This window comes from Cryptococcus neoformans (assembly GCF_000091045.1).
Source record: "Cryptococcus neoformans var. neoformans JEC21 chromosome 13 sequence".
NCBI lineage: Eukaryota > Fungi > Basidiomycota > Tremellomycetes > Tremellales > Cryptococcaceae > Cryptococcus > Cryptococcus deneoformans.
Window position 1 is genome coordinate 542,501 of NC_006682.1, and position 10,000 is coordinate 552,500.

Sequence of the window (10,000 nt, forward strand, 5' to 3'; positions counted from 1 at the left end):
ATTGTCTCTTTTTTTCTCCTTTTTCTCCACCTTTTTCACAGACCCTCCTGCTCATTATTCCCCTAACCAAAGCTCGCTCTCAAAAAGTTCAACTAATTGGATCATCTCCCATCACCACCCTGCCACTCTTTGAACAATCCATCCAAGCTCTTCCCCACTAACACCGTCGGCAACGTCCTAATAATATCGCCCACCTTCTCCTCCACCACTTCTAAACTCTCCCCGGCTTTCGCTGCATAATCCGTTGTCAGCCTATACATCGCCAAAATCGCCAATGAGACATGGGTCTGATGGGAGGCAAAAGGTGAATCCGGTCGAATGAGGGTGGCGAGAGGACCAAAGGAGGGCACGGTGGATGTGCCAAGGGTAGGATTACGTTCTCCTCGTGCGAGACGTAGGAGGATTTCAAGGAGGTCGTTGGGAGAAGAGGAGAGGTCGGCAATGAAAGCTCGACGAGAAGAAGGCGTGCCGAGGGAGCTGTTGGAGGCCCAATTATCGAGAATGCTTTGCAACGTCGGTGCCTAAACTGTATTAGTATGCGGTCCCTGTTGCAATAAATGGCCAACTTACAGGATCAGGATCCACAACTTCCAACTTTCCCCTCCAGCCTGCATCGACCCCCTTTCGGCTCTCAAACGACTCAAACAACCATGCGTCCGCCGTATTTGTCCGGAGCCATTTTGGTTCACTGAGAGGATTCTTTTGGTTAAGGTAGACTGTCACTGTAAGCGGTTTCTTATCCATGGAAAGATTGGGCGAGAGGAGATGAAAGGGCGGGACGGTAGGATCAGATTCGGTTGAAGAGTTGAGAGAGGATGCGTCTGAAATGGAATAAGGCACAAAACGGTCCTCGTTCTTGTTCCACAATTCCATCTACAGAAAGAATCAGTTTTTTTGAATGGCCGAAAGGCTACAGAGTTTAACGGGTTAACTCACCAAGACACCCTTTGGCAACCTTGCCTCTGCACCTTCCTCTTGTTCACTCGTCTCAAGCATCTTCAATTCTACCTCAATCTTTCCTTCCTTTCTCCATATCCTCACCTTTTCCACGACGTCTACATCAAAGCACATTCGTCTACGGCTATCCTCCCACAAGATCGACAACCTATTCCATGACGGTTGCCCTTCCTTGAGCTGAGGTACTCCGCCTTTAGAGTTGGTATTGGTATTTGTGGTAGTCGATCCATGGGTACGGGGGTGCTCAGAGGTAGTGGATACAGAAGAATGTCTTCGAGCGCGAGTTTTATATGCTGAGGCAGTATTGGACGCAGAGGCAGCAAGGGCAGCAGCAATAGCTTCCGCAGAGTCGTCGGTTACTTTCTTCTCCTTTGTAGAAGCGGAAGTAGCGGGCGCCACCTCTGAGGCGATGCTGGGTTCGGCGGGGTTGGGAACGTCGGGGGTAGTAATAACGGCAGCACTTGGTTGTTCCTCACCAGTCGTAGGAGCATCTGTACTCTCAACCTTGTCCGCCGCAACAAGGGCAGCTTCATCCTCCGCATCTTGCCCATCTTGCTCCACAACGTTGCCCTCACCCTCCTCTGGCACCACGTTCTCATCAGCGGCAGCGTCATTCTCGATGAGGGTTTCAGCTTCACCATCCGCAGGGACCTCGCCATCGAGCGGGCCTTGTAAAGACGCATCCAAGTCTCCCTGATCAGTACGCATTGAGACGTCACCTTGGCCGATCTCTTCCTCGACTGTTTCTTGGGCACCCGATTCCTGTTCTTGTTCTGGGCGATGATAGCCTGAAAGTTCTTCACCCTCACCCTCACCCTCACCAGCAAAAGAAAGTTGACCCTCGATCGTTTGCTCCACTTGATCTTGATCTTGCTCGTTGGTCTCAGCTTCGCCTTGTACAGGCACATGCGCGGGAGCGTTGGAAATTGGAACAGGGGCGGCATCATCATCCTGCTGCGTCTCTGTATCTGGCTTGGTAGACGCCGCGCCTTCAACAGGTTCCCCCTCGGCCTTTTCACTTTGCTCTTGCCCATGCTCTGTCTGGGGTCCAACTTTCTGTCCCTGCTCTTGCTCCTTCCCTTCTCCCTCCACACCCTTCTCAGCCCCGCCCGCAGCCATCACACTCGTAGCCACACTACTATCCCTCCTCCACCTCTTATTACCCGCATTCCCACGGACTTTGGGCATTCGATCAAGTTCGGGGGGAGAATTAAAGTAGATCCTAAACCTGTTGGAATTTGATTCGAATTTGCTTAGCGCGTTGTTACCTGCTGTATTGGTACTGGTACCGGCCGTCGTCGCAGCGGTGGTGGCGGCTGTAGCGCCTGAGCCGAAGCCAGAGGTTGAAGTAGTGTTGCCGTCGCCAGAACCAGGAGCGGGCACTTGCTTGGCGAGGGATGGAGGGTTGGGTGCAAGGTTGGATTTCTTGTGCGCAAGGAGGTAGGCAGCGGTACGTTTGGCTGAATGTTCGTCTTCTGTATGATCAGATCATGTACACCACAACAAACATTACCAGATAATTATTTTTTTCGAGACCCATTCCCACACATGGCGATTAAAAATAAAATAAAAACCAAAGAAAAAAAACGCAAGTGAAACATGGGAATGATTTGGGAATAAGAAATTTCGAGGTGGGAGGGGGGGCGCGAGAGAAAAGAGGAGGGGGAAAAACGAAAAACCAAAAGTCAGAACAAAGAACCAAATGAAACGGAAAAGGCATTTTTGGATAAGGGGGATAGAACACACCAGCATCAGGAGACTTTGCCTTTCGTTTTTCACCACGCTTTTCCTTTTCCTGTTCCTTTTCATCTTTCCCCTCTTTCTCTTCGTCCTTTACTTTACCCTTTTCCTCTACATCTTCAGCCTCGGCAATGAGGGCCTCAGTGCCAGTGACAGAAGGAGCAGCTACATCTTCGCCCTCGCCCTCAAGAACTGGCGAGGGGTCAAGGGATTCTGGCTCTTGCTTGATTGTCACTTTCTTTTCAGGCGACTGGTTCGCTTGGGAGGTAGGTATGGGTGCAGAGACAGACACTGATGCAGGTTCGGCCTCTTCCTCCTCAACCTTGACTAGACCATCATGGGTCTCAATTTGAGCCTGAAGCTGATTCTCAGTCTCACCCTCGCCAACCGCAACCCCGACGAGATCCGGAACTTTGCCATCTACAATCCCCCATTCCCAAACATTTTGACCACTACCAAACTTTACACCCACGATCCTAAAGTCCGTCATCGTCGGTTTCACTTCCTTATTATCCTTTTCTTTCCCTCCCTGATTCCTCTTCTTTGCTTGGGCTTTCTCAAAGCCCTTGTTACCTTTGAACGCCCCTCCTCCACCACCACCGCCTGCTTGGTTAAAGCCGGGAAGGTTACCGGCAGAAGATGAAGCAGAAAAGGTGGAAGACACATCATTCCCGTTCGCGTTTGCGTTTCGGCGCATGTTGGCAGGACCACGAGGAGCGTTGGGTGCACCCCTCCCTCGGGCTGGATGTCCACGCATTGGGGCAGCCATCCCGCCGGCAGGAGGAGGAGGACGAACCATACCCGCCCCTGCGCCAGCGCCTGGCCCCATGGCAGCCGGCCCGGAAGGACCGGCATTAAAAGCTACAGGGGGTGGTCCCCCATTCCCCAAATGAATCGGCGGACGAACAGCAGCAGCTGTGTTTTGGCCATGCCCGTGAAACTGATTGTGAGGACCGCGACCACTTACGTTACGATTCCCAAACGGCTGACTTGAGCTCGGACCTGGACCTTGCTTTGGGCCGCCGGCTTGCATAGAGTTGGTGTTGTTCATGTTATTGTTGTTGCTGTTGGGCGGACGGTTGTTCATCCTGTTACCGGCGGGACCAGGTGGCGCATCGAATCTCGGTCGCTTTGCTGGCGGGAAGCCGCCGCCGCCGCCGGGACCGGAAGCAAGACCGCCGACTTGAGGGCTGGACATGGGTGGACGTGGAGGTCGGTTTTGCTGCGTGGGAGGTCGGAAAGGCGTTGGTGCCGGCGGCTGCATTGGTGAGGGACTAGGGTTCGCATTGACGTTGGGACGGTAAGACGGCTGCTGGGGAGGAGGGGTATACGACTGTTGAGCCGCTGGAGAATAGTACTGTTGTTGATAGGCTGGGTATGCTTGCTGCGCCACTGGCTGAGGACGGAAACCAGGTTGTTGTTGCTGTTGCTGCTGCTGTACAGAAGCCTGAGGTTGAGGTTGACCCCATGCATATGCCTGTTGTCCCGCTGGTGCTGCCGCTGCCGCTGGTGGTGGCCCCGCTACTGCCGCTGTTTGATGCGGCGGCCTTGCTCCGGGTTGCGGCCGAGCTGGATACGCCTGGTACTGTTGCTGGCCATATGCCTGTTGCTGGCCGTACCCCAGACTGGGCTGTGTGGCAGCTGTAGCATACGCCTGGGTGTTGGGCGGAGGCCTGTAGGGCTGGGACGGGCCGGCGACAGGCTGCGGCTTGTTGTGCTGGGCACCAGCGCCGTAGCCATAGTTGGCGTAGGGATTGTTCACGGTGGGCGTGCCGGCAGCTGGCGGCTGAGCCGGCATCGCCGGGGCAGAGTATGCCTGCTGCGTGATCCCCTGCGCCTGTGTTTCTGTGAGCATAGACTGTGGACAGATGCGGGCGACTTGCCTGGTAGTAGGCGGCCCAGGCAGCGGCATGTGCTGCAGCCTGTTCTGGCGTCTGGCCGTACGGATTCTGGTGCTGCTGCTGGGCGGGGGGCTGTCCCGGGGGGAGCGGGGGCGCTGGGCCCTGTGCGCCCTGGGGATACTGCTTCCCGGCGTGCTTGTTCATTTTGCAGCGATGAGATGCAAGTGCAAGAGAGCGTTCTGTAATCGAAAAAGGCGGCGCATTAGTTCCGCGCCGCAGGGATTAGAAATTTTGTGTAATTGCCCGCTGTGATTTGTAATTGCACCATCTCCCCCCCACGATGCCGTCCACGGCCCAGAACACGCTGCCCCTGCCGTATGCGCAGGTGGCGGCACAGCCAAGGCGAGAGCAGAGACAGCCCACACGGTGAGCAGCGAGTCCAGCAGCCAGAGAAACCCGCTCACGCCCCGCAGAACATCCAAGCTCGGCAGCAGTACGTCCCAGCACACACCCCTATGCATCGCCCACTGACATGTCTGCCAGAGCTCAAGGTCCTCCCGACCCAGCCAGAGACCCCCACCATCCCAGAGGAGGAAGAGGACGACGATGGGACAGGCCGCGCACTTGCCGATCACGACGAGTCTGAAGGCGTCGAGGTGCGTCTGCTTGGCTTTGCAGAACGGCCATGCATGCTGTCGACGATCGCAGGCGCTGACAGCAGAGACGCAGTTCTACACGCCCATCTCCCAGATCCCAAAGGGCACAGCCCGTCGAGACGCCCAGCGTCTCACCAAGTCCGAAAAAGCCAAGCTCCCGCGGGTGACAGCGTACTGTACCGCAGCGTGCGTCCATACTCCTGCCCGCTGCCCAGATTCAACGTCCTAACGACTCGACTGACTTGTAGCACGTACAACCTGCAGGCGATGCAAGCCTACCTCGCCTCCCGCCCGGCATACCACCGCACCCACCCGCGCATGTTCGACACCGAATGTCTACACACGCCATACCTGCCCCCTCCCACCCTGGGCCCGCACGGCATGTCAGCCCATAGAAATTCTCCGAGGCTGAAACCTGTCTCTGGAGCTGGTCATGTACCAGAAGGGGATTTGCTCAATTTAGGGAATGACTATTCATCAACGGCTCATAAACGTGCCAGCTCGCCAAGCCGATCTAACCAGAACCAAAACCAAAACGAGGTAAAGCGCCAACCGGGGTTCTCTAAACGACCCGGTAGCGGGCGCAAGAAATCCTCTTCTGGGTCAACGTCCAAAGACACCGGCGCGGATGGGATGACGGATAGTGAGAGGGAAGAGGATGATGACTTTGAAGACGAATGGATCCCGGACGTGTTCCTGTTCGAGTATGGGTGCGTCGTGCTTTGGGGAATGACGGAAAGGGAGGAGAAAAAGTTCTTGGCTAGCATGTGTGTCTTTTAATGTGCTATTCATAGGACGTACGAGCTGACGAGGATAACAGAAAGAGGTTTGAAATTGAGAGATTATCAGCCGAAGACGTCGAGATGGAGGACCTCAATTTTTACTATGCCGATTACTCTCGGTACGTCGCTTTCCACTCCATACACCTCTCCCAAATCACAAACGCTGAGACTTTTGCCAACTTGTTTCAAGTATATACAACGACGTAATCACGTTGCGTAAAGGATCTTCCTACATGTACGTCCTCTCCCCTAATGCCTTTTTTTTTTACCTCTCGCATACCTGCTTCGACTAACACGATTCTACATGATGACAGGACAAAACTCTCCCTTTCACATGCGCTCTCCCAATCCGTCAAGATATCACTATTCGAAGAACTCATCATGGGTACGATCGAGCAAACGAAAGATATCCCCAAGAGCCTTTCCGAAACTGGAAAAATTGGCGTGCGTCCCTTCCCCATCTTGGGTTATCATCAAGTTTGCAAGTTTACTAATCGTCTTCTTCCTTTCCTTTTCTTCTCTGTATGATGATTGTAGTTGCCAAGAAGTGAGATTATGAAGCAGATCGGAAACCTTTTCATTCTGCGTATCAATATCAACCTCGTCGGGTCTATCCTCGATTCTCCCGTAAGCCGTTTTCTTCCCCCCTCCCTCTTTTGCACCCCACTAATCCCTGCCTTTTTTTTCCCTCTCCCTCTACCTCCCCCCCCGATCTGAAACGACAGGAATTCTTCTGGACATTCCCCGACCTCGAACCACTCTACAACGCCGCCCGGTCATACCTCGAAATCGGCCAACGTGTCGAACTCTTAAACGCCCGTGTAGATGTTTTGCAGGATATGCTCAAGTTGTTGAAGGAGAGTGTGAATTCGAGTCATGGAGAGAGGTTGGAGGCTATTGTCATTTTCTTAATGTCCGTCCTTACCCAACACGACTTGTTACTGATGCTGACGAATGGAAATGTCCAGTGGAATTGAGATTGTCCTCGGTATCATCACCATTCTTGTCGATCTCAGTTTCTCGTAGAAATCCCGACGACTCAAAAAATCGACATCGAGTCGAAACTGAGTCGAGATCAAGATTGCGTCAAGAAGCCCAGATCTGTAACAAATGAAAAGGTTTGAGCAAGGACGGACAGCTAGGGAAGGGGCAGTGTAAATGCAGTTAAATAGATGCTGATACAGCGAAGCCTTGTATGTATGAATAAAAATGGAAGAAGAGCGTTATTATGGAGCAATTTTGCTTCCAAAAAGTGGGTGTAAAAGCAGGAGATCAGGCGGGAAAATGGAAAGGGGAGAAAGCCATGATAATTAGAGAAGCGTCTTGAGAAAATAAAATGATACGTCTTGCCTGGTCCTTGTCGCAGGATAAAAAGATCAGATCCAGCACGTGTAATCAATCAAACCGTATTTCCGAAGACTAGCTGTTCGTAATCGCCTAATCCGTCAGGATAAATACGCCCAGCCATACCTTTCGAAACCTCTTGCTGCACCGATATTGTATGCCTTTTCTCAGCAAACCCCTCATCATTGCCCTTGCGTATAAGAAAAGGCAGTGAAATGCATCTAATACAATAAACAGCAAATTACTTGGTGTGGTGGATCCTAAGCTTGCCGGGAACGTGAACATAGTTGTTCGCTAAACCACCATCGATCAGCCAACTATTATCATCCCAAAAAAAAAGAAAAAAAGAATGAGAATGATGACTCACCATAGCTCTTGGGAGGAATCTCAATTTTCTTCGGCTCATCAACCTTGTATGGCCATCCTTGCTTCTCAGCAAAGTAAATCGCGTCCTCCTTGGACCTAAACGCCAAAGTGGTACCCTGCACATAATCCGCCGAAGACGCCCAGCCCATGAGTCGGTTCTCCCATCGGCCAGCACCTTGCAGAACATCAAAGTCGATTATCCATCGCTTGGTCTTGCCCTTGGCAGATTGCATAGTGTTTTTTGTGGGACGGAAGATACGGACCGGTCGGTGGAGGAGCTCGGCTGTGGTTTCACGTAGGTGTGGAAATGCGGAAAGATGGAGATTGTCAGCGAGTGTGACACGGTAGGTGAGCGCATCATACGTGAGATGACTCTTGTCAATCCCGCGCAGAACTGAAGGGGTAGACGTACCAGGAGCTCCGGAAACAAGGTCGGCCTGAGGACCATTGGCCAACTCGTACTCTGTAGGAACTGTACCATCCTGGACGGTAGGGACCGGGGTGACGGGGGATTCTGGCCTGGTGGAAGTGTTGAGGGCCGGAGCAGTGTAGTGGAGAGTCCTCCTGGCTGCCGTGGTGAGCTGTGATGATCTGAAGAGTGGTCGGAGGGAGAACATGGCGGGCAGTGGTTGGGTGTGGGTGTAATGAGAGAGGATTCAATAGCAACGCACAGATTGGTTGGATCCGCGGGATCAAATTGACGGAAGCGGACGGAACCAAATCATCTCCACTTAATAATGCCACATTAATAGGCGTTTCGTACCACGTCGGAGATGAGGGGACACTCCGTGTTGCTCGGCCAAAACGACAAGAATTCAACACAAATGCATGACGGAGGAGTGACATACGTGCTTTTTGCGACTCTTGAAAGCTAATAAACAATGCAGCAGCGCTATCAAGCACATCATTCTCCATCTGCAGGCTCTAGAGCGGCCGGTGGGATATCGTCTCCTGGTCCCTTTGAAGATTCCGCCACTCTTTGCTCAGCTCTAGTTTGGTCGAGCCCTCGACGATAATCTATAAGCCGTTCCCAAGCCCATCTCTTCAAATCGTCTCGATCGTTAGGCCATAGTCTAGAAAGCCTCTTTGATTCATCCATCTTATCAAATCTAACACCCGTCGGTGCCTTTTCGATAGGATCCCAATCCTCTGGTTGTTCGGAAGGCCAAGTAAACCCACCCTTATTCATCCAGCTCAACAAAGAAAGATCGTCATCTTCCTTCGGGATGGTCACCTCGGTAACCCAAGACTTAGACTGGAAAGGCGCTGCTTTTTTAGGTTTGGCATACAAGGAAAATCCACTGTTAGTGCGACGGTTTGGTTTGGGTGTATCAGCGAGGAGGTCGTCGAGTGTTTGACCGTCGATACTGAGTGATATAGTCCTCACATCAAGAGTCGAAGGAGGTTGGGTAGATCGGACAGTACCCGTTCGACGAGAGCCGCTGGTAGGGCTGGTGGGTGGTGCCGTATTTCGCCTCTTTAATGGTTCATGTCCCCGCCCAGACTTTACATTACTCGATGCTTTCGTCCGAGAATCCTTTGACTTGGGAGGAGCTCCGAAAAACCAAAAACTTCTCATCGACGTATTGGTATCCCTCGTGCTACTAGGCCTTGTCGTTGTCGCTCCGTTTTTCCTTCTTTCGTGTCTACCAGACACACGATCAATCGCAACCCAATCAATATCAGGTTCTTCCATCCCACCAGCCGGTAGGCCAGCGCGTGTATCAGTCATAGATGGAAGCATTTTCGTGAAGTTGGTCTCTGTTGGGACCTGGGACGCACCACCCTCCGTCGCAGGCGACCCAGTAATAGCATCCGTAGACGAAGGGGGCAGAGCAGTGCCCTCAGTTTCGGGTATATCATCCAATTTGGTACTTTCCATGTTGTCCTCAATATCTCGTAGCTCTTCAGTCTCCTCTCCTACAGTTTCTGACGACGTCCAAGTTGGAAGAGGAGGCGGAGGGGCAGAGTTCGATTCGTCCGATGGAGAAGTGCGCTGCTTTCTGTTGTGCTGCGCCGATGCGTGCCAGCATTGCCCCTGGTAGACTCCTCAGTGACAGTGTTAAATGTGCTAGACCGTTGCTGCTGTCTTCGGCGGTATTATCCTTCCGGGACAAAGCCCCAGGCGTCAAACGGCATTATTGCAGCGTGTTCGTCGTTATCGTATTTTTTGTTATCGGTTTCGTAGATGTTCTATCCAGTGAGGTGCGTTAAGGCGTGTTGAGCTGTGAATCTGTGCTTTATTTGAAGAATAGAGCGGAAACATAGAGGGGGAGAAAATGTGGTGATTCGAAAAGTGTGGTGGAAAATCTTT

The 10,000-nt window shown here is 52.5% G+C and overlaps 3 protein-coding genes across 3 annotated transcripts in view; 1 reads left to right on the top strand and 2 right to left on the bottom strand.

Moving 5' to 3' along the window:
- The window catches only part of CNM01790 (hypothetical protein), a 4,865-nt gene extending 109 nt beyond the window's left edge, over positions 1 to 4,756 (bottom strand). Inside the window, exons 1-5 of the mRNA XM_024658318.1 lie at positions 4,581 to 4,755; positions 2,704 to 4,534; positions 937 to 2,432; positions 571 to 873; positions 1 to 521 (exon numbers count right to left, since the gene is read on the bottom strand). The exon at positions 1 to 521 is cut by the window's left edge and continues 109 nt beyond it. Coding sequence (XP_024513945.1) covers positions 102 to 521; positions 571 to 873; positions 937 to 2,432; positions 2,704 to 4,534; positions 4,581 to 4,742 — 4,212 coding nt within the window. The 5' untranslated portion in view covers positions 4,743 to 4,755 and the 3' untranslated portion in view covers positions 1 to 101. Of the gene's footprint in view, positions 522 to 570; positions 874 to 936; positions 2,433 to 2,703; positions 4,535 to 4,580 lie in introns of the transcript that reaches the window.
- An 87-nt stretch (positions 4,757 to 4,843) lies between these two features.
- CNM01800 (cytoplasm protein, putative) lies at positions 4,844 to 7,166 on the top strand. Its single transcript, XM_568308.2, has 11 exons — positions 4,844 to 4,964; positions 5,012 to 5,031; positions 5,082 to 5,194; positions 5,268 to 5,380; positions 5,443 to 5,961; positions 6,015 to 6,095; positions 6,167 to 6,211; positions 6,291 to 6,420; positions 6,514 to 6,603; positions 6,702 to 6,889; positions 6,945 to 7,166. The coding sequence occupies exons 1-11, from the start codon at positions 4,879 to 4,881 to the stop codon at positions 7,000 to 7,002; spliced, it is 1,443 nt and encodes a 480-aa protein (XP_568308.1). The 5' UTR covers positions 4,844 to 4,878; the 3' UTR covers positions 7,003 to 7,166.
- Positions 7,167 to 7,521: 355 nt separating this feature from the next.
- CNM01810 (conserved hypothetical protein) lies at positions 7,522 to 8,316 on the bottom strand. The gene is made up of 3 exons (XM_568306.1): positions 8,099 to 8,316; positions 7,688 to 7,969; positions 7,522 to 7,614 (listed from the first exon to the last, which is right to left on the bottom strand). Exons 1-3 carry the CDS (start codon positions 8,301 to 8,303, stop codon positions 7,562 to 7,564), a joined length of 540 nt encoding a protein of 179 aa, XP_568306.1. The 5' UTR covers positions 8,304 to 8,316; the 3' UTR covers positions 7,522 to 7,561.
- Between the last annotated feature and the right edge of the window lie 1,684 nt (positions 8,317 to 10,000).

Excerpts from the sequence above, each read along its gene's own strand:
- CNM01810 (XM_568306.1), bottom strand. The coding sequence starts at position 8,303 with ATGTTCTCCCTCCGACCACTCTTCAGATCATCACAGCTCACCACGGCA. Across the intron at positions 7,970-8,098 it reads CCTTGTTTCCGGAGCTCCTG|CCGAGCTCCTCCACCGACCG; the intron begins GTACGTCTACCC and ends GTGAAACCACAG. Across the intron at positions 7,615-7,687 it reads GATTCCTCCCAAGAGCTATG|CGAACAACTATGTTCACGTT; the intron begins GTGAGTCATCAT and ends ATGGTGGTTTAG.
- CNM01800 (XM_568308.2), top strand. The coding sequence starts at position 4,879 with ATGCCGTCCACGGCCCAGAACACGCTGCCCCTGCCGTATGCGCAGGTG. Across the intron at positions 6,096-6,166 it reads TACTATGCCGATTACTCTCG|TATATACAACGACGTAATCA; the intron begins GTACGTCGCTTT and ends ACTTGTTTCAAG. Across the intron at positions 6,212-6,290 it reads CGTAAAGGATCTTCCTACAT|GACAAAACTCTCCCTTTCAC; the intron begins GTACGTCCTCTC and ends ACATGATGACAG.